Source organism: Brienomyrus brachyistius, chromosome 15, assembly GCF_023856365.1.
Source record: "Brienomyrus brachyistius isolate T26 chromosome 15, BBRACH_0.4, whole genome shotgun sequence".
NCBI classification, from domain to species: Eukaryota; Metazoa; Chordata; class Actinopteri; order Osteoglossiformes; family Mormyridae; genus Brienomyrus; species Brienomyrus brachyistius.
In genome coordinates this window covers 23,426,145-23,450,320 of record NC_064547.1, presented here as the reverse complement: position 1 = coordinate 23,450,320, position 24,176 = coordinate 23,426,145, and the positions used below count along the sequence as shown (strand labels likewise).

At 41.0% G+C, this 24,176-nt stretch overlaps 1 protein-coding gene across 10 annotated transcripts in view; it reads right to left on the bottom strand.

Annotated features, from left to right (window-relative positions):
* Positions 1-186: 186 nt before the first annotated feature.
* The window catches only part of lrrc7 (leucine rich repeat containing 7), a 165,193-nt gene continuing 141,203 nt past the window's right edge, over positions 187-24,176 (bottom strand). For 7 of the 10 annotated variants that reach the window (XM_048976699.1, XM_048976698.1, XM_048976696.1 and 4 more), the window contains 9 exons: positions 23,522-23,633; positions 22,746-22,926; positions 18,977-20,672; positions 16,246-16,395; positions 15,048-15,167; positions 12,368-12,580; positions 11,737-11,829; positions 4,454-4,528; positions 187-3,229 (listed from right to left, as the gene is read on the bottom strand). In XM_048976699.1, the coding sequence (XP_048832656.1) occupies positions 3,122-3,229; positions 4,454-4,528; positions 11,737-11,829; positions 12,368-12,580; positions 15,048-15,167; positions 16,246-16,395; positions 18,977-20,672; positions 22,746-22,926; positions 23,522-23,633 (2,748 nt within the window). In that variant the 3' untranslated portion in view covers positions 187-3,121. The remainder of the gene's footprint in view (positions 3,230-4,453; positions 4,529-11,736; positions 11,830-12,367; positions 12,581-15,047; positions 15,168-16,245; positions 16,396-18,976; positions 20,673-22,745; positions 22,927-23,521; positions 23,634-24,176) is intronic. The other 3 variants (XM_048976700.1, XM_048976707.1, XM_048976701.1) reach the window with 2 other exon arrangements.

Sequence of the window (24,176 nt, the reverse complement as noted above, 5' to 3'; positions counted from 1 at the left end):
ATAATCATCAGCTCTTGGTTGGAGGGACATCAGACATCGTGTAGATAAGAATTTCAACTGATCCACTTTAATTCAATAGCATCCTGGTGCTTTCAAGAATGGCAAAGCAGCTGAAGACGTCACTGTTCCTGTGATTAGAAACTAGAAAATTATTCCCGATATTTTGGTTTGCATAAAAACAAGACCTTTACAATAAAATGATGTTTTTATTATTTGTACAATAGACTTTCATACATTATTCAAAACACTTCTTAAATACTGAAAAAATTGTACTGTATTTCCAAAGCCGAAAAATGGCTCTGGTATTTTCTTCACAGCATTTTTAGTTTTTTTTATAACAATTTCTTGGGTATATACAGATAGCTTCTGCAAAATGCATTCTAGACACAGAATATATATGCTTTACCAGTTACATATTTGTGTCAATACAGAAATAAAACTGGAAGGTTTAAACTTGCATGTGCAAATCAATAAACAGGATAATTCTCACTAAACCTCTCCAACTAAACATTTTTTCTGTTAAAATTACTTTCTTGCACAAAAAATGAAGCAGCATTCAAATCCAATAAGTCATCATACTGCGAGAGCTTGGAATACATTCACAATCTATATGAATAAATTAAAATGTTTTCATTCACAGTTATTTACATTAATACTGCAATTAGACCGAAAAGTACCATATATTTGCTTTTTATATATGTAATTGTATTGTAAACACATACAAAAATGACCATTTTTATATTCATGTACATATATATATATATTTTTGTATAACACAAATTCACAATTACTGTAGAAATCAATTTTACAAGTTAAATACTACAGCTTCCCCATATCCTGAATTCCTTTTTTCCATACAGTTATAGAAATCTGAGCAAAGCTAAATATATCAGTATATTACAAATAACCTGAAAATGTTTAGTAAAAAAAAAAAAAAAAAAAATTAAACTTTATTCAGGTTTATGACTCAACCCTTTAAATTAAGCACTGTTAATTTATGCAGTGGTAGCTTTCCTTAGCTAGGTACACAACTCTCTGCAGGACTACAGGTTCAGAGTGTTCCGTTCTGTGTGATGTCACCTTAAATGCTACATTTGTATACATTTAACATATGGAACATTTTCTGGGTTTCGTCAGTGATAAACCATCGAGAGAGAGACTATGGCACAAACTGTCACAAACGATCTCCCTCTGCATTTTAAAAAAACTATTTTTCCAAGAACAAAAAAAAACCTTTAGCATGTCTACTTAAAATGACAAAAAGCCACATTTTAATAAGTAAAGCATATGAAAGCATGCTACGGAGCTTACAATGGAAATCAATTCAGTACAATGACAAGAAGAAATGTGGGTGTTTTTTTTTTTGAAGAAACATAAAAACGTATTTGTAAATAGTTTAAAATGTACAGAAAATTACTAGCAGCACAACAATTTCAGTAAATCTTGGTAGGATGTTAAAGATGTAAGTAGTACATAATGTACTATTTACATAATACATGTGAAATTATAAAATTGCATTTTACTTTTCTTGTTTTGGAATGACTGTAAAAGTTCTGCTTGACTAAGTGCTGCTTTTGATTAGCGTGTTGACCGTCCAATATACGTGCCATTTGATATGATCTTACGGTCAAATCCAAACCTGTGGGACATTATGTGCTCTATGCACCTGCTCCCATATTTATAGTTTTGTACATGCAATGTTATGGGTTTTTCATGAGCCTCCTGCTGTCACCCATCATCCGTCAGTATAGAGAAGAACATTACAGCAGTTTCACATCTCAGTGGATGTGTGAATATCGACACTTGGACTGTCCTCGAGCAGCGCAATCTGGAGTGTGAAGAAATCTGTTGCGTGGATTTTTAGTTACCAATGATTCATTTTTTTTTTAATCCAGGTCCTCAGTGATATTCTCAAGTTTGGATTCATTTTCTTTTTTACTTCTAAAACGTTTTGTGAAATGACATTCCAGGTTACCAGTATTCACACAGAACAAAAAGTAACCAAGAAGAATCTAAATTGTAAAAGGGTTTCTGCCATTTGAGTGAACAGAGCATATAGCTTTGATGGTGACGATGTGGAATATTTTCTATTAGTGATCATGTTCGGTCTGGATTCTAGAATCAAAAGATATGCATTCTGGTTTCCTAATCGAACATATACAATACAAAGGTATAAAAATACTAGATATGCTGAAAAACAACTAGCCTTTTCCAGTGCAGAAACAATCATCAGTAGCAATCAGGTTTCACGAACATTTTTGAAAATAAGGTCCAATTACTGAGCACGTACTGATTACCCCTCATAAATCTGAGCCTGTCCATTCAAAGAAAATAAAAGCAATGTTTTATGATAATCTTTCATTTCACAGATTTGTGGAAACAAACTGCAAAAAAAACACATCTGACAAACTCCATTAACTGGTTTTAAATTGTGATCAAGATCAACATAAATACTACACTTCAACCGCATAAAAAAAAAGAAATGGAAAAGAACTGGTGGTATAACTATTCAGAAATGTTTATAAAGGTATTTTCAAAATGTATTAAAATTGAACAGATCATATTTAATGTCCTAAAATGACACAAAAAAATAGCAATCAAATAATGGCTTAAATTCAAAGCAAATAGCATACATACATACGCTCCTTCCACTTCATTTCTTCATTTAAATGTATATGTACATATTTACAGAAGGCATATACACAGTGAGGCAGTGTTTATGGTGAATGAATTACCAAAACAGCCAGTGTGCTTTCATGCTCTGACATCTAAATGGAAAAAATACATAAAGTTAAATTAAATGCATAAGAAATTAAGCAACACCTTTCAGAAACAGAATAGCAAAAAAAAATCCACATCTGCACCAATCTACAGCCTCAGGCTGATAGATATACAGTAAATGATCTTCTGTCAAATAGGCATAATATCTAAACATGTCCTTTTGATTGGTGTGTAACATGACACGTAACCTATCGTACAATTGGCACTAATATTTTGCCATTGGTCCAGCAATTGGCAAATGTTACTGTTCCAAGATAAAAATGGACGCAAGTAGCTTGTACATATTTCAGTTCTGTACATGTAAGAAGTTATGTACGGTAAAAAAAAGCAAACAAAAAAATTAGCTTGTGCTCTCCCTCAAGATTACCAAGTCCACAGTTTTCTGGAAATTCTTCAGTAGAGAGACAGCAGTTTCATGTTCCATGTGTAAAAAACTATGTCCATTGGCCTGAAACGTGAAAAGGAAGCAGAGAGTAAACGTGGTAAAGTGGCAGTAAGAAGTTCAGGGTGGCCACACGAGAGGACTGGGGACAGGCCTAGCTCAAGGGAGATAGAGGAGACACGAAACGTCCACTGTCAAAAAGAGAGGAGAGAGAGAACACCAAATGCACACAGGAAGAAGGAAATCATGCTGTAAAGAGAAAGGGAGAGAAGCTGGATTTTAGAGGATTGTTTGTCAGCTAAGGAGCTCCATCTGTGGAGAGAGCAGAAAGGCGGCAGGTCCTTCAGGAAGCGACGTATGGGAGAGCCTCTGGTTGCACACACTGAAAGCGACACACAGACGGAAGGCTGCCAATGATCAGGTCCTATGCAGTTATTCCAGCACAAGAATATCCAGTTCATGTAGGCTGCAGAATTTTAAACCACACTATAATTTAAAGACAAAATCCAGGTCTGGATCTGAATGGCAGCTTTACATGGACTGAGAGTCCTGTGAAACCACTGACCACTGAAGGAGAATGAAACTCAATAAGCGCATAGAAACGGTGGCCTATGCTAGATTTGCATACGTTTATGTTGACATACTATTGAAATATGTGTGCCAAACACCCTGCATCCGAATCCTATCATTGCACTCAGTAGGACTGCGCTTGAGTGAACTTATCTGATCACACCTTCTAAGCCAGTGGTGCTGAATAACATAATACAACTGCAGGATGACAGGCCTATGTGGTCATGTCAAGAAGGGTGACAATATGCCAGCGCTGCTTAGTCGCTTCCAGGGGGCCAGTGTAAGAACTTACAAAGATAGGGCAAGGGAATTCTGGGAAATGTCGATCTGTGTTACACAGGACAAAGCTGGAGGAAGAAGGTCTGCAAGTTGCAATAGCATGAAAACACAGCTCTTATGCAACTGCAGAGAAGCTCATGGTATCTATGAAGGGAAAAAATGTGATGAATTTTGCTCATCATAAATCGATATTAGTGTCAGGGGTAAATGAATTAGGCATCTATTGTCCTTCTTAGCACAGGCTAAACATACCATTTATCGCCCTGTTAAGAAGTCAAGAGTTTGGAGACTGGAGTCGGGAGGTAGAGCCGACACAAAAGCAGAGCATGCCCAGTCAGTGGTGCAGAGCACAGTGCATGCCACGTGCATGAGCTCCCAGCAGGGATGCGCTGGACAGCATTACACGCATGAGCGATGTGCAGGGATGGACATCAATGTTACCTTCAGAATTTTGTCCCCAGGTTGAAGAACGCTGGCAGCGGGTCCATCAGGCTGTACCCTAGTAACAAAGATACCCTATAAGTCAAAAGTGATATGAGGTTAGGAACCACATGGTCAACATGGTTTAGATGTGCCTTTCTGCATGGAGTTCACCTGACTATTTATCCATCGCCACTGTCATTTGGTGTTTAGCACAACATCTCCACTACAAGCATGGAAAGATAACTGAAATGCTGTGTGGTTATTTACGCATCAGTGACGATCAAAACTTGCACTTAGTATGTCCTTCTGTATGAAAGGCTAAGCAAATGCCACAATATAGCTTGTAAACTCAGTGAAAGAGTTACAGTCAAGTGAAGGCTGATTAATGTCAAGGGCTAACAATGATTAACACTGTCACCCAGGGCCAGATTCAGCCTGGTTTGACTGGAGGCGCAGTGAGAAATATTTAGGGGGCATATTGTTGCACAAATGATGATTTACAATGAAACTTATAACATATTTCTCCAAATGGCTGTAACTGCCATACATATGTTTTAAATCAATATGACACCCATCACTCTGGCAGGGTATTAGGTTTTATTTGCTCTTTCATTATTTACTACTTTGTCTTTTTTATGTACAGTAATTAATATTTGCTATCACATTATAGTACCAAGTTTCCTATTTTTTGGACAAAAACAAACTCATCCATGTTTATTAGTAATTACTTTCTCATGGGCAAAAAATCAATGGATTCTTTGCTCTCGTGTAGCATGGTGTGTTAGTACATGAGGCTGAAGACACTCCAATCACTCGTGCAGTTACATGCAATGCATAAAACTAGAGAAATGCATCCGTACAGCTTTTAACTTGCTTGCAAAGCGTACAGAGCTCCACGTGGGGCCGGTCTTTGACTGCTCCAGAGAATTATCCAACTTAGAAGGACCATCAGAGCTAGACCTGGTTATGGTATTTTGGTCGGGGGTAAGTTGTGTCTTGTGGACTATTTGAAGACTAAATGACTGGATGCAACCACATTTTACCTGAATACAGGCAGTAACCAGCAAGATCCGTTCTCTAAGTCTGTTTTTATGTTAAATTTGTATGCAAGTTTAAATAGTAGTAATACAGTACATAATAAAAACAATAATACTGTTGAATAAAAGTAACTACATATGGTACTGTACTATACCTCAAGCCAAGGAATTACTCAAGTCGCAGAATGTTTTTACAGTATGAACGTAATAAAGTGGTGTGTGTTTATTACAAACCATTTATGGCAGTCTGCTCATGAGCACAAATTGTCCATAAGTATGTCATTTCGGCTAAACATTAGGGCTATAACATTTCGGTATATCATTTTTCGTTTGTTACGCACAAGGTAATGAATGAATACATTTATTGACATGGGCAGAAACTAAATTCACAAGTAGACATTCAACATGGAAATCATTATGCTAAATGTGTGAGCTGGATATGACTAATGCTGATTATAGTCAGTTATAACTGGTGGTTTGAGAAAACTCTGGGTTCCCAATTAAGTACAACAGCACTGGAGAGAGACAGTAGTTCATAAGCTCAAGGCCAGTGGTTCTCAAATTCGGTCCTCGGGCCCCACTGCCCTGCTTGTTTTCCTGCTATCCCTGCCCCACACACAAATCCCAGCTGTCTCTCAGCTTCTGATTGGCTGAACACACCTGATCCAGGTAATCAGCAGTGTGTATGGCAAGGATAGCTGGAAAACAAGCAGGGCAGTGGGGCCCGAGTTTGAGAACCACTGATCAAGACTGTCTGTCTCTGTTATACTGAACTCAGATATGTTACTGGAAAATGCTAACTCATCCAAGTGTGTGTATGACCCGAGCAAGGCAGAACCAGCCTCTGCAAGCTAGTCTCCCAATGGAATTTAAGTCACTTTTGCCATGAAATTCTGATCCTGTTGAAAAATAATTATAGGCTACAGGATAGTTTATTGCTACATATATGCCACCATACTTAGTAGTAGAGAACACAGGGTTTAATTCATTATAATTGCTATAATTATATATATGAATACGCGCACACACACAGTTGTTACTCTTCAATAGTTACATCTGTCTTACAATGACCATAGGATATAAGGCACAATGATTTCCATTACTTGGTTTATCTTGGTTTCTGCTGATGCCCAAAATAGGTTGGCTCGCCCCGGGCACCGCCCCTCCTCACAGACGGGCCTGCCAACTTCCCCGACAAAGGAAATAATTTGCGATCAGTCACTGTCACACACACATACTGGGTTACTCGTCTGTTATTGTTCATTACTCATAATATTGTCGAACAGCACAAGCTTAATACAGACATACGAAACTGAAGGCATTCAGCCTCAAAAACTAAAGTAGTCCAGACCAACGGCACCAGAAAAAATAATCATAACAGTTGTCGCTACTTAAGAATATGGAAAAAAACTCAATGACTTTTGGAAACATGATCAACCAATTACACGTTAGTAGATGTTAGAGGGTTCCTTGTACAATTTACAAGCATCAGTTCTCTCTTTCCTATCAAAGAAAAATTGATGTGTAACAATATCCTGAATAGAATTGATATTGAATCAAATTGGATAGGAAATCAAACTGATTCGGAACCTTGTAAATCGGACACCCAGCGGTGATACCCAGCCCTACTCTACTCAATAAGTGTTGGGTTACAGTTTGCCAACCAATGACTTTTGTGTATTGTCTTGGTGGGAGGGGGGAAGATGAGAAAGGAGGGAGGAGTTTCCCATCCCAGATTCTCCCTAGATCTGGCCATTTGACTTCACAAATATATCCTTTAGAAGTAAAGTTTTAGCTAATATGTGACTGTCCTGCTTTGAGACAATTGTACTTTGTTCTGCAGTATTAGTACCACCCCTGGCCGGTTTGCATACTGCTGTTGGACTGTAGCACGGTAATTGCTAATTCGATTTTTCAGGTAGGACAAAAGTTCATCTTTGTCTTTGTGATTCACCTTGCAGCAGCTGACGATGGCAAAGGCTGCAAGTTCTTATGCTTATTTTATGTTTAAGAATTATATGGTTTGTTTGATTAATTTCATTACTGTGTGTAGGTTAGGTTACAGCTGTATTCGTGTGCTTATAATGTTTAACATATTCTCTTGTATTTGAGTTTATTTGAGAATACTTATTTTACTTAGTAAATTAGTTTTATTTTGTGTAATTTGTGTAAATATATTATATTCATAAATGTAAATTGGATATTTTCCTTTTTTATAGTTTCACTCTAATTAAAAACAAATTGGATGCTAATTGCTTCAATTCATTTGATTGGATCTTGGGTTGAGTATAGCTAACTAACTGTGCTTCATAACGCATAGCGAGGACAGTACAGTGACCTTGAATGAGCCGAATGAGTGCGGAGTAGTCAGGTGATGTGGACAGCTGCAGCTTCAGTACTATCCCAGCAAACAAGGAGTACAGCAAACTCTGGGCCAAAGTAAACCATCCCAACACTCCGAAAGTAATGATCAACACGCAATACTGAAGGGCAGACGGGACATGCAGCGAGAAAAGCCAAAAATGTTACTGTGGTTTCCCTAAATTAACATCTCACACAATGATTCCCAATGTTAAAGAGTAATTCCACTGGGAGACATTTATTAAAAACACATTTTTGCATTTAACTACAGTATATCCAACAAAAAACTGCAGATTATAAAAAGAAACTTCCCTAGGTAACAAAAACATTATGTTAGGAAAAATATAAATAATCGGGCTTGAAGAATTTGAAGCCTTTACAGCAAAAGAATGGCTGAAATGGTACAAATTACTGATTATAGAAATCAGTGTCAGACAGCAGTCAAACTCAGCCGTTGAGTCAGCTGTATGTGTGCTGTATGTGTTCATTAGATGAACACTGAGCTTATAAAACATTAAGGACGTCGCCTAATTGCTTGTAGGAGACTGACAAAATGAAAACAAGTAAAGGACCAGATCCTAGATTGTTCTCGCTTTCTAAATACATTCCAATCATTGCAGGTAAAGGGGAAGAGACAGGAAAGGGAAGAACTGTCATAACTGGGAGACAGACTGAGTATGTGAGAGAGAATGGACAAGAATAAAGATTTAAGCGCCTTTGAACAAAACTGCAGTGCTGCAGTTTTTCTTTAAGGTCAGAAGTGCCTATTGCATGTGCAAAATTGTTCACCCCTCAAAAAATGCTAGCCAGTGATCAAAAACGGATCACTGTTGAAAAAAAAAAATGCTGACGATTCACTGCACCTTGGCAGGAAGAGGATTTAGCAGCTATCAACCTTAAATTTCAGCTTCCTTTAGCCAAAAAAAGCAAACCTGGGATGCAGTTAGTTAATGAACAAAAACTCTGGATTGTCGGGCAAAAAAAAAAATTGCTCGCTCTGATGAATCTTGGTACCTAATGCTGGATGATGTCAGGAGTTCTGGGGTATGGAGAAAAACTCCAAGAGTCCATCGTGTGCTGTGTCGGTTTTGACATAATTACCTGAAAATGCCTGCAGCTTAAATTTTTCTTTAAATGCCTGCTTCATCCAGTGGAAATGATCAAATTAATACAGGAATAAAAATTAAAGCCTTTATATGGATTCTGATATCATTCCACGCCCATATAAAATGCCTGACTTGTGTTCTACATGTGCTACGTCTCATGTTTATTAAGCCAAATAAAAATAAAAATTCACTTAAAATGTATTGTTCACTTGATGAGGAAGATAACTACATAATTATCATAAAAATACAATCCCCCTGGTCAGAAAGAACAGATTAGATTCAAGACTGAGTTAAAAAAAACTTTGCAGCAAATACAGACCTGGCATTACTTTGACTCATAAGCCAAATCTACAAATAATGCTCAAGGAAATTAAGTAAGTATAAAAAAATAGACCTACATCTTCCACTGTAACCATCTGTCTTCATGGTCACACAGAAAAAAGTGCGATTAGACTCAAAACTCGAACTGAAGTGTGAGACTTTTAAAGCTCCTTTAAGACACAGACAGTCACCATAAACGTTTCTTGACATTAACCGGAGGTGCTGTTTCTGTAAAAGCAATGTCTGAACTTTACCTTGCCTGCTTATTAGTACACATACCAGGTAACTTCCGACTGACCCCCATGTGTGAATGGAGGAGGGAGACTTATGGAGAATTCACCACGAGTGAGTGGGCATATTGAAAACTTTTCTATCGTGTGACGGGCATTAAATCTTTAGAATGCAAACATCTAAGGGTGAAGATAATGAGTAGATCTCCAAAGTAGATCTCCAAAGAACATGGCTAACTGAAGAGAGGACGAGATTCGGGAAATTCTGTCAGTCGTGCTGTAAATAAAACACTGCAATTTCCAAAGTGCCCATTTCGCTTCATGTCCTGCCTCCTGCATGCTCTACCCAAGTGCCGCCCCTCATCTAAACCAACTGGAGTATTTCTGGTAGGTGTGAACGTGAATCTCCGGTTGTGTGCCACGTGTGTCAAAGGGCAACTCTGGACAATGTCCAGACTTCATGTGCGAAAACGGCTTATTAGGTCCACCATGTGTGGTGTTAATATCTAAATAACTACAGCTGACATTTTTCCTGAAGAAATTCAGGTCCTCAGTCAAGTGTAAAATGGCAGAGAACCTCCTGGAAATTTCTAGTCCCTGGTGTGTTTGGCTGCTTTCACCCTGAGCTGCTCTCAGAATTTTTAATGTTTTTTTTTATTTCCATAGCAGCATTGTAATGGCACAGACTGTATCACATTATGTATTATCACTGATTATTGTGAAATAATGAAGCTACTATGCATATTCCATTTCCGTAACCCATGGCAGGCATGACCTATAGAACAGGACTTACGTTATCTAGACAGACTTTTACGGTCCTACATTATATCACCTTACAATTCACATTGCAGGAATTACGGTAAGTGACTCTGCATACATCAGGAGTTATTCTTTTGGAAACTATGCTGAAAGTTCCTGATCACCTGTTCAGGTCTCTGGGTTCCTTTATAGGACAGATTTACCGCTTTGGCATTATAGTTCCCTCTGTATCTGTTCATTTTACAAGACTTATCTTGATCCCTATATTCATGCGTGACATTCCAACTGCTATTGTATGTACTATTGAATTTAGATGTTAGTTAAGAATATGGTTAATATTAAGATAATACTGATATTTAAAATGCACAAACTGCACATTTTCTATTCTGTTCTTTCCTGGTGGGTGTTTGTGCTTGTTTTGTGAGCTGTCTCATTGGCCAGCTTCTATACGTCTGGTGCCATTCAAAAAAGCGTCCACCCACTGAGAAAGCCTCACAATTCTCAGGACAGCCAATCAGGAACCAGTACACATCTAAGCGTAGTTTTTAGGCACTGACATTCTGGCCAAACCGAAATAGCCTGGCTGCCATTGGCTCTCACTTGTGTGACGGAGGCTGACAGGCTTGACCGTAAGACCCAAACAGTGCTTGGGCTCCAAGGGCTGCCATGACAACTAGCTGCAGAGCCCCTCAGCTCCACACATGTACATAACTTGCCTCCTTTTATTAAGGAAAAGGTCTTAAATGTTCCATATTTCCTAAAAACTGTGTAGTGGAGCACATTATGAATATGTAATCGATTTGAAGCATAAAGTCAGGCATCTTGTATTCAATAGCGTACTCTGCATTTTTCTGTAATGATCTATGTACACCTGCATGGCCTCTCTCTGGGAATATTCCTTTTTATTTTGCTTAAATCAGGAAGGCACCATTCCCCTAGTGATCATCGGGGGGCATGCAAGCACAGGAAGAACATGCAAACTCTGCTAGATTATGTTCATTGTGTCTGAGGTGACAACACTCCTGACTGGAATCCCATATGCACTTTTAACAACAAAAAGAATACCACTGATCTCACACATAACTGGGTAGGTGGCTCAGCAATGTGTTCCGAAGATTCCTTACCACAGATAGACTATTCATAAGAATACTACATTAAAGAATGTCAAATGGCAGGTGAAATTAAAGAAAACACTGCTGAAATATTTTCAATACTTTGCCACTGTACTTACTTACCCCCAGAAGAACAACGGCAGCTGAAAATCAACATGCTTACATCTACCAGAAATGCCTCTGGGTCTGTCCCTTTTGGAATTATTGGAATTATAATCATGCATCCAGCAAAGAAAGTCTTTTAAAAATTACCAAAACATGCAATTTAACCCATAAAGTACAGCAATAAGGGAGCACCATGTGCAATTTACACACAGCTTTGACGCTAACCTCCAAGTACCCGGCATAGGGCGAGATGGAGAAGCTCAGTCTTACCATGTCGGAAGGCTTGAAGGGGTTCCCCTGACCGCTGATGCCCCCTGAGATGCTGAAGCCTAACCCTGGGCTCTTCTCTATCCTCACGCAGAGCTGTCCAGGGCACAGTTACTGCATTAACTGATCAAACATCACCACATTCTCTTTGTGTACTTTCTACTGTTTGCACTTTGTCTTTCTTTAGCATTACGTGTTTGTATCTGTACACTTTATCTACCTCCCTACTCTATGAAAATTGGCTGAGAGTGCACTGACCAACATACCGACAACCACTTTACAAAGCAGAGGAATGTAAAAATGGCACTATTAAGCCAAATATCCTTTTTCTAATTAGGAAGAAATTGAATTAGCATGTAAATTTCATATCATGGCATTAGAAGCTTCCAAGTATATATTCATACTGAATTATATCATGAAAAATAACTTTCGATGCACAAAGACGCTGTGGTCAGCAAGAGCTGGCAGATGCCATGATTCTGGAGTTCTACCCAAAAGATTTAAATTTGGAGAGAGTACAGCGAATCGTGGGGGCCGTAGCTTAAACGCCACAGTCCATGTATCCAGGTGCACAGCGTTAGCATTAGCATCTTCTCACAGCAACGTGCTGAGGGAGGCAGAAAGGGAGGCCAACCTGTTCCTGGTAGCCGTCCATGCTCTTCTGCCCTTTGGTCTGAATGAGGCAGTGGGCACTCTGGGGCCGGGGGCTGGTGGCTGAGATGGCCATGGGCAGCGGGGAGTGGTACTGCTGGATGGAGATCTTGTTCATGGGCCCTTCGTACTGCTGGTCGCGGACAGAGCGGTGTGGCGGTGTGACAGACGTGGAGGTCATGATCATCGTCTGCGTCTGCCGGGGGTAAGTCAGGCAAGTCATTAGGCAGCGAGTCAAACGGTGGAGAGATGCAGGCACTAGGGCAAATGCATGACTAGCAGGCAACCAACAGAGGGTGCAATAACAACACTATAAATGCCAGGTTAATCACAGCCTGCTGTTATATTACCAATTGAGATATGGCAATGACACTACAGTCACACACTGAATTAGGAAATTAAATGAATTTAACAAAATATTTTTTGTTGCCCCGCTGGAACAACACAATTTTTTCCTGACAGTATAAGAATCTGAATTTTCCCTTTTACCCTTGCAGCATTACATAGACCACACAAATTAACAATTCATATAGGTGTGTTTGTTTATCATCAACACTATTTCAAACCACCAGACTGATCAACCTGACAAGGTTCATTATTCTTACTGTAAAATGAGGGAATATATCATATTATAAACAGTTCTTTAAATGGAACTCGGTAGTATTCATGGAATTGGAGCAATTTTTCAGTTCCATCATGTATTATCCTTGCAAAAAAATGCACATAAAATGGGTATTACAAACAGACACATATGTCAGGTCAGGTTGGGGAGCATGCACTGCCACATCCACCACATGATGAAACACCTCCGGATCCCAGTTGGAGACCCCCAGGCCAACATGCGGTCCAGTCCCACCCAGTGAAAATTGGTCCAGCCACTTGGGTCCCCAGCATTTAGGATCCTATGAGCCAGACCAGGGAAATGCCATAGCCATAGTGCCATAACTGATGCTTCCTTACAATGTCGGTAATGTGCCTGATTTGTCCCTTAGCAACCGCTCATTCAACACAAAGTCCAGCAACTTCGGAGGGATCCCGCAAAGTCTCAGGATGTCAGGGCAGCTGGATCAACAACACTTTTTACGAAAATATACAAACGAATTTACAAAATACGACTTGTACAAATACTTTGAAAGGCTGCAAAAAAAAAATATGCCCATATTCACGTTAGCACTTCTTATCTGGCCGAAGTTGCCATCAAGCCATGCGCTGTGACTCCTCTCCATAATATCCAGGATCCGCTGTGAGATGAAACACCTCCTTCTGGGGACACCGGCAACACCAACACAACTCTCATCAACCTTCAGGGTCTTATCATGGAAGGTCTCCCACATCACACGAGAAACGGCAGGTGCACCCAAGACTCCGAGTTCCTCACGCCAACTGCATGCAAAATCATTAGAAACATCTTGGGGTCCGACCAAGTCCAGCCTCATCCTCCTAGTAGGTGGTAGCCTCCTGGACCTAAACTGAGTCTTCAGAGTAGCAACATCAAGTCTGCGGTCAGAATTCACAAACTCGGCACTTCCATAGACCCTGCAGCTCTGCAGAAGTGTCCAGCGTCTGCCCACGAGGATGTGACCAATCTTGCCGCACCAGAGTACCAAGTCCAACGATGCGGCTCAGGGCACTGGAACCAGGATGAGGCGACCTGCAACCTCCAAGCTTTTGAGGTGAAGCCACTTCCACCTCAATCGCCAGACCCATGGGGACCGACACAGTCCTTATAGCCAGCCCTGTCAGTGCCAGTGTTCGCACTGAAGTCACCCACAACCAGAGAAGTGTCACCTCACGAGCACCAATCAACCACCATCACATATCTGTAACAATAAACACCTTGAAAGGCGCAGTTATATTTTTGGTACAGCCTGAATTTCCTGGCTAAAGTACCTTAACTGCTACAGGGAGACTAACTTGCAGAGGCTGTTTCTGTCCTGCTCCAGTCATATACATACTTGGACAATGACGTATCAAATAACTTATCATGTTGGATTTGTTTCCAGGAACATATGCGAGCTCGGTATACCAGAGCCAACAGACAGCCTGGCTTCTTCTCAGCTACTCTCTCTAGTGTTTGTGTAATTTAGTGTCCCAAACTAGTACTCTCCAGCACTAGCTATAACCAACTCAAAGCCACAACGAACATGTTTTCAGTGTTGAACATCTAGTTGCGAATCTAGATTCGACCCATGTCAATAAATGCATCTTGTTTCATTGTGTGTTACTAACTGAACATGATGTTTGTTGTGTGTCTTTCAGTTACATATTTACCGTTACAGCCATTGAATTTTAACGTAGACCTACAATGCTCTTCAGCAAAAACTATCTAAAAAAACCACAATACATATCAAATTGGCAAACCAATATAGATAATCAAGAATCAAGAATCAAACCATTTTGAAAACGAGTCAAGTTCCATGTCTTAGCCATCTGACTGCTCTGCCTAACCTCTTGAGCCTGTCTCTGTGCTGTATGTATTCAGCTGCAGCTGTACGATTCACTGTTTGGAGGAACAGCCTGTTTGTGTTAGAAGCAGAATTAATAAAGGAAAATTCGGTCCATGGCACGAGCTCCCCATATCGTCCGCTGTCCTGGGGATGGACCTCACGATGGGTCAGCTTTGCGGTACACTTGCTGTGTGGAAAGCCCGCAATGCTGCTTACCTTTTTGGCAATGTTGTCCGGGGGCACATCCCTCCGGCCCAGTGAGTACGGGGCCCACTGACTGGTGGGGGAGATCTCCTCCTGACCATTATCTAAGATATTGCTCTGCTGCGATGGTGTCTGCAGAGAGAGGCGAGAGGCCGAGTCAGAGCCCTGAGGGGAAGCTGCAGGCTGGCCTGTGCTCTTCCTGAAACTCACACTTAGTGCAAACATCTGCTTTCCAAACACAGCATAACAAAAAAAAAAAAAAAACTGTCACCAGTGCATTATTGTGGATTTTATATTAAATCATTCAAATAACCCTATAACAAATGACTTCATAACCATCGCAAATAATTATTCTGCGTGCATCGTTAGAAAAAAGGGAATCATTTTCTAGAAATTTTCAAGATTCATATCTATAAAAACAATGTGTGTAATGTACTAATTATTCATACACCCTATTCTATTGTCTTCAGCTTTACCAGTACAGACATAAAAACTGGAAGGCATGCAGATGAGGGTAACTGTCAGTGACAGAGGTACAGAGGAGCCTATACCGCACTGCAGCAGGAAGAGACACCGCGCACTGGCGCCCTCTGGCTGACACAGCGGGAGGACAGGCAGCCCGCACATGTTCCCATTTCAGACACAGCAACACAAAGCTTTTCTTTGGAATGGGTGGTTTTTAATTTGTATTGTTCCCAAATATTGATGGTTCCCGTAAGATGCGTTTTTGGGCTGCTGTATATATAGCTTAATTCAGTTCAGTTCAGTCACCTATGTGAGATTAAAATGTATTTTATTACTTAGTATCAGACATCAGTCACCTTTGACGTAGATTTTTATGATAATATTATCTTGCCGTGATAACTACCGTACCATTTTTGTGACTAAGTATCGTTTTCTAATTGGTTTACAATACAGGAATTACACAGCTGTTAAGAAAATATGAGGCGGATATGCTGCCCTCTATTGGCTGTAATAAGAATAATGTAAAATCTGCAAATTAATGCATATTAAATAACTTTGAAGAATTTTAACGAAATGAAACGTTTAACAGTAACATTTAAATATATTTTATGTGTGTTCATGCAAGTGTATTTTGCTTATGTTCATTTATAATTTGACTGGTCTATACAGGAAAACATGACAGACTTTCTGCAGCAGTTAACACCGTGCTGGACTAAACGTTAACGGCTTTTTTGTTCATACTCACATTTAGAAGAGGTAGCCACTGTGCTGTTTGGTTTTCATGCTTTGCATGATTGTAAAAATTTACGGTCATGCTTCTGCTGGCATGCGGGTCGGCATAGCGTCCAGAATACAGCATGCCGAAGTTTACTGTGTTGTGCTTAAGGGCAGCGCTCTGATTGGGGAACAATCACGTGACATGGGTGAATGGGTGGGGTCGGACAGAGAGAGATCAGCCACGTGGGTTAAACACAGTAACATCATACACACAGCATAGCTGACAAACAGGGCAAACAGTACATAATTAATACTGACACATACAGTAACACACAGCAGTATAATACTCGGCAATAGAAATGTTTTATATACCAGATATAATAACAGATATCTCGGAAAATAAAATACTGACAATCAATTATCATCAACTTAATAACTATCGTATTGATTTTTGGATACCTAAGGCCGGTCCTGTATATTTCTTTCAGATTTTCAGATAGCTGTTATGAAAGTTTTACAAAATATTTCTGACTGAATTTTATGCGAAATAGAGTACGAAATTAGTTTTATTGTTTAAACCAATATACATCACAATAATATTGTGTATATTTTGCATTAATTCAAATATGAAGCCTTTTTTGGTTGGTTAATGGTATCCTTCATTAATTTGGTTAATGTAGAGCCATAATTAGTGTACCAGGGGTCTTTCTGATTTTTGTTTCTGTACTCTTTTTGTAGGAATTATGAAAAGCCACTGAAACGATTTAGCAGCTAGCTAATGGGTTGTCTTAAGCTGACGTCATTGTCCAAGGTACGCATAAATGAAAACGAGGCGGCGGCCATTTTACCGGGGTAAGAGTGACAACAGCAACAAGAAAACCCCGATTCTAAGTTTTTGTTGTATACCTTCGGATCGTATAAATCAAGGCAAAGAGACTGAAGAGCTGCCAGAAAGGTGACAGAAAACTTGGTTAAGGTCCATCGATCGAATGAACTTGAACGACAATACTGTCAGGAAGTGGCACGTTCTGTGTTCAGAGAATTTCTTTACTGGCAGAGATGGGCAGTATTTCAGCGAAATGCTTTTGAAATGCGTGTTCATTTACGTTTGAGCATTTTGTAATTTGTATTTTGTTGGACGGGAAAAAAATCAGATGTAGGCTAATTTGTAATGAAATAAATTGAGACTGTATTCTGTGTATTTAAAAATATTAAAAATACTTAATAAAATGCCATTTTAAGAACGTTCATCGCTAGGCTAGCTTACAGACTTTTAAATACAGCCTATCGCCATCCTTGGCATTGTTCCAAGGAAAGGAGCTGCTTTGGTGATCGGCGCAAATTGCCTATTAGTATGCGGTAAAATAGACATATATCTTTGACTGAATGTCAGTATAGGACGACTAGCAAACAGCAGTGATGTGCTCTTGAACTTATAAATGAACTCGCTAGCCTCCTAAGTTTAGTGGCATTGTAAATTAAGTTAATTTCAACATACATGCTCAGGCAGTAGCATCTTGTGGTTTGTCATATATGGAAGCCTTCATTAGTGATAAATCAGGCTAGCTACTTTTGTTCCTAAGGACAAAAATTATTTCTGTCATCTAAACGTGGGAGTTTTTATAGCCACTGAGCTTCTGTAAAAGGGAAAACCGACTGGTGAACTTGACGTTGCATATTATCTGTGTGGTCCCGTTTGTATTTATTGAGTGTAATAAATAACAGTTTCTTTGAGTTTCTGTTCGGCACCCAACTGTAAGACAAACCTGGGAATTCACGCATTATGATCATTTAAGAAAGCGTTACGGCGCCTCATTGCGCCTGCATTTAGACTTTATGGTTAATTGTGTGGTAGATTACTTACTTCAGATAATACGAAGAAATGCCTCAGTCCCATTAGCCTAAATAAAATACATCTTTTCTTAGTCCTGAGCACTTGCTATACATTTAGTTTATATGAAACTTTCCTTTAAGAAATACAGAACTTTATGCATCTGTGCGACGGACGTCCCCGACATTCCCTGGTAGCATGGCCACTATGCACAAATCGTGACGTAATGCGCATGCAGCTTAATACAACCCATTTCAGGCCCCAGTTTTACGATTTTTCGGGAAAGCTGGATTTTACAAAGGCCTAATGAAACCAGCCAATGCAATGGCTGATTTATACTGCTGCGTAGGGGCCACATAGCCGCGTACCCTACGTCGTAGTCTATGCTGACTAAGCATGTTGCTACATTTCCGGGGAGCTGTTTGTCGGCGTAGATTCTATGCAGAAATATAAATCGGCCTGCACTCCACAGGCATTCCTGTGGTATACAAAATAAAATAATTCCATACTGACTGTATCAGCATTCGTGTTTGTGTATACGTGGAAACAACATAATTCAGCAATTACATTTCTTCTAACAAATAACCATAATAATAATAATGAATTAATACATTTTATACTAAATATACTGAAAATTTTATATTGAATACTGACTCTGAAGATGTATTTATAATCTCAGCGCAAGAAATACATATCCGTATGTAGGAGTTCTAGGTTCATAAGCAACCGGTACTTCTACTGCAGCAATTACACATTTATAAGCAACACACTTGACACGTGTTCAAGACGACAGTCATACATCCTCGGGGCTGACTGTGCTGGGGTGGGAAGGTGCCGACAGTGGAGTGTTTCTGCGGTGTGCCCTTTACTACCTGTGATGTGCATGGGGATGCACACGAACACACAACAATGGGAGCTTTCACCTTACCCGGTCTAATCTTTTAGCTTCTATATGTCTCAGTAGCTGTTGTCTCCAGTCCACCGGCATTTTAGAGGAACTGTCCTCTGGCTTCTGGGGTACAGGTCGCAGCTTCATGTCTCCATCGGGGATCTTCTCAGTGCAGGTGCTCAAGGTGTAATCACAAGGCAGCTTCTCCAGCAGGGCGGCCATGGTTGGCCGAGCAGACACAGGCCTAGCCTGTGAGGCACCGTAGGTCTCTGTGCTGTAGCTCCTGGCAGACAAGGGTCGCCGCTGAGTCAGGCTCTTGGTGGGGTAGCCCATGATTGGCTTTTTGGGCTCCTGGTAAGAGGAGTAGTCATCCTCGTACCGACCGTTCCTCTTGTGGAACTGGGAGTCGACCATGCTGGACAAGCTATTCTGATGTTCCAACATGCCCTTAAAGTGCGGCCTTACATATCGGTCACTGGACTGCAGCTCGTGGGCTTCAGCTACTCTGCGAAAGAGTGCCATCTCTGTGGAACTGACCAGGGAGTCTGCCCGCCGTAGGAAGCCGGGTCGGGATCTCTGGGTGGGGAATGGGTGGCTGATGACATCCTCGTTAACAGACGGCTGAGAGAAGGAGAACATCTGCTCCATAGGGGGATAGCCTCGGTACACTCGGGGACTTATAAGTTCTTTGGGAAGGGTCTTTCCTGGTTGGTTGATATACTCGGGGGTGTTTGGAAAGGGGGGTGGGACCCTCCTTTCAGGATTCACAACCTCCATGGCTCCTTGGGGGTTGAAGCTTTGGTCAAACTGATACACCTTTTTTGGGATGGAAGGTTTCTGTTGCTGAGACATCTTGTTTATGCCAAAGTTGTCCATGTCATCGTCCAGCATAGGAGCAGATTGGCTTCGGGACATGCTCTGTTCGATGGGTGGGGGGAGATCTGCCCTGTCTACACTGCCCTGATTCTCTATGCTGGAGCTGTAGCTGTCCAAGGGTATGTTGTACACCTTGTAAGAGCCAATGTCAATCTCATCGATGCTCTGCGACTTTTTGAACTTAGCCTTCACCTCCTTCATCATGGGCGAGAGCCGCTCTGTGCTTTTGCTGATGATCAACCCGCTTTTGGCAGAGTCCGGTCTGCACTGAACATGCGTAAAAACATTTGGGTGGCTCCTGGTCGTCCCCGAGTCCTGTGAGTCCAGGAAGCCCCAAGCGCCTGAGGAGGGAAAAGTGCCAGGCAGATCAGCTAAGTCTTGCTCAAAGTCCTTGCGGTCTGGGTTAGGGCTGTTAGCGGGGGTGATTTCCAACTTGGAGGGGAAGGCAGTCCTGTCCTCAAAGGGGCTGGGGGTCCTTGTCCAATTCTGCCAGGGGTTAGTTGGGGTAGGATTTCCAGGTTCGGGGGTGCTGCGGACAGGATGGAAGGTGTGGGAAGACTGTTCCAACTCGAGTGGAACCCCGACTATCCGGTCCTGTCGAATGAGGGGCCGGCGCCCGTGTGCGGAGCTACTCCTAGGTTTGGAGCCTAGCATGGGGTTGCCGCTGCTCGAACTGTCAATTGGAGGCTCCTCGGCCACAAATCCCGTGTTGTCATAGTGGGAGGTATCATTCCAGCTGTCAAAGGTGTCGCTGAGAGGGCGTCTTTCGCTTCTTTGTTGCAATGTGCTGGAAGGAGGGGTCTCCCTTTGGCTTAGCAATGGTTTGGTCTCAATGGGCTTTGGGAAAGACTGAGCCAACCTATAGGAAATAGCAGTACTATGACAATTTGTGCAATTCAGCAACAGTATTTAGATCGAAAACAACTGCAAAGGGAAATAAAAAATATGCGTCAAAGAGTATACAAACCACAAAAATAATAATAAAGTTGTAAAATGAACTGCAGTATAATTAAAAATAATGAAGTAAATGGAATAATTAAAATTGTTCATTCAAAGGAAAAAAGCACTGACATCATGACATCAAATTTGGTAAAAGTATTACTGGAATGTACAAGATGGTAATAGCCTTATTTACAAGTTCTGATGTTCAACCCGAAACTCCAGTGATTAGGGGTGGATTTGTGACTTGTCTGTGTGAGATTCTGTGTGAAGTCTGTACATCACCTGCACATCAGTTTCTCCATATTCAAGGTAGGTTACTCAGAAAGTGTCTGGTAAGCAGTTACCGTAGAAGGATGGGCAGATAAATGAGACATGGTCGCGTATATGAGCATGAAGATGATGAAACCTTGATATTACATGTAATTCAAGGTATAATCCACTGCCAATTAATCTTCATATTCTATGAAACAAGATAGACTTTAAAAGCAGGTGATACTGCTGCTGTCAACAATGTGGCTTTTCAACCTTTGTGTCATAAACAAACTTGACACAAATTTTTGAAGAAAAAGTTTCAACTGAAGTTTAATAAAATCCTATTGGTGAAAATAAATTTGATTGGTTCTACAGAGGGGCAGCATGGTGGTGCAGTGGTTAGCACTGTCGCCTCACACCTCTGGCACCCAGGTTCGAGTCTCCGTCTGGGTCACATGTGTGCGGAGTTTGCATGTTCTCCTCATGTCGTCGTGGGGTTTCCTCCGGGTACTCAGGTTTCCCCCCACAGTCCAAAAACATGCTGAGGCTAATTGGAGTTGCTAAATTGCCTGTAGGTGTGCGTGTGTGAGTGAATGGTGTGTGAGTGTGCCCTGCAATGGGCTGGCCCCCCGTCCTGGGTTGTTCCCTGCCTTGTGCCCATTGTTTCCGGGATAGGCTCCGGACCCCCCGCGACCCAGTAGGATAAGCGGTTTGGAAAATGGATGGATGGATGGATGGATGGTTCTACAGAATAAGTACCCATTTTCTGTGAGTGAATACGTGAACGGCGTTTTGATGCTATACAGTATTTCAATGCCGCAAAATGGGTCCTAGACCTGCACTGCCCTGTACAGCTCTGTTCACCTTCCTTTTCAGGAATTAAGCCCAGACTGAGCCACTCTTTTTCAGAACCTTACTTTCCTTGGCGTAAAGTTGAGGAGTACTTACCAATAATGCATGATCCGTCCAAGACCGAGAAACTGGATCATCATTGTTCTTATTATTAAATTAACAAATTAGAGCATTACATTTTTTATGTACCACTATATTTTTTATAATGTGTGACAGTGAATTTCCAACTCAGGGCAAATCTGTGATGTTTCAGCACAGAGTTTAATGTGAAAAACATATATGCAGATAGCAAGCACTACGTTCATTACAGTGCATGGGCTGTAATGACAATCCTCTCAGGGTACAGACATCACCAACAGCTACATAAGGCATGAAACATCAGATTTTCATTAGTATTACAGATATGAGATTGTGGAGAGTAATAATGTGAAAGTTACCCATAATACTTATTAGATTTCAGCAGTTATTTCTTTCAGTTTCTGGCCCGTTGCCACTCTGCGGCTGATTGAGCTTTCCACACCCACCTGGATGCACTAGCGGCACGCTGGGCACACGGCCGACGCTCTCGCCAAGTCAAACATGCTCGTTTCTCACTACTCACTGCAAGCTGCTGTGAAGTAGTGCCAACCTGGGCACACAATGCCAGGCAGTGAGAACCCGCAGATCCCTGATCATCCTTTAAGTGGCGCTTGTGGATAAAAAGTCTAACCCGCCCCCCCCAGACGAATGATTAGGAAAATGCATGGTCATGGATTAATACATGGTGTCCTACTCAGAATGCTAGCCAACCTATAAAGGGTGGAACCTTCACTGGCCTAGAGGCTCATCAAAAAGCCCTGCCAACATACAGGAGTGTGACTGCAGTAGCTCTGTGCAGACTCTCCACCTGTTAGTCCAGTGCGTTTGGGACACTCCTTCCTTTCCGACTGGCTGGAGTGCAGACACGGTGCCTGGGGGATTGGACGAGCCGGAGGAGCCCTGCGACGGCGAGTAGTCCGAGTAGGTCGCCGAGGATCCACTGTTGTTCAGGCCGTGCATTTTTTCTGCATCTGACTCATCTGTCGACTCTGACACACAAAACCAAGGTTCCGCATTTTTAAATGCAATAACACTAAGGAAATATAATCACCGAATACTATGTGTAAAGTGCAGTGCTGAATGATGTATTGCTGAAATGCACATTTTTATGCCCATATATTTTAATAATAATCCTTAATTATAATACTATGCATACTGGTTGACTGGGCTACTGCAATGCATATGTTCAATTAAACTTCAGGGGTGAAAATACAAATCTTTGCTTTATTTTTTTTAAATATCAGTAGCATGTAAATATCAGAATATAACTGCAGCACTCAGGGCCGGTCAGTCTCATAGGCAAAGCAGGCGGCTGCCAGGGTACCAACTTCTGAGGGGGCTCTGATTTGCCAGCCAGTTTCACTTTGCCTCAGACTGGGGGTGCCCGTGGAAGCGCTTTATGATAATGACCAGCGGATTTTTTTGTTTCTTTTACTTTATAAAAAAAGATTGTGGTGTAAATAGATACTTATGTGGGGACTGAGATTAACAAATATGCTACAATTACAACTTTTTGAAGCTAATAAAGATGCAAAAAAAAAAACCCCACAAGGACTGCAAGGAGACCCCCAAAGAATCACTCACCTTTCTTATCTTTGCCTAGTAAGACAACCTTTGGTTTGTACATAGAGGTCTCCACCAAAGTGGGTCGCATGTCAGAAATGCGAATGTCGTTAGGAGAGCCTCCGAGGGAATCCTGCGGAAAGACACGGACAGAGGGCTCCTTCCAAATCTGATCATTCACTGTTACTCTTGTTGTTTCACATAGCAGGAATCTACACTGTTACTATCTATACTGTACCGAGTCATTTTAACAACAAATCAAAACATGCAGTTTCTTCTGTTTGCTGCTGTTTTGATTAATACTGGTAGACGGGTTTCATTACCCAGGGTGCATTTCTTCCTCACTGTCAACCGATACATGCAAAGCCAGAAATATATAGGCGAGTTCTTACTCTAATTCAATGTTACTAGAAACATTCATTTAAAAAGTCAATAACAGTGACACATGACAATCAGAAAAAATTAGGTGGGTGCAGATTCTACAGTAAATACTGAAAGGTGCTAGCATTTTACACAGTATATGAATTTTACCTCAATAAATAACCTTTTGTGTATGGCTGAGTGAATGGGTGTTTTCCCAATTATGATTGCCATTCCATAAGGGACTAGTTTTCTACAACGCATGTACATAGTACAATATAATTTGAACATGTGAGGAACTGATGCAGTTTTTTGG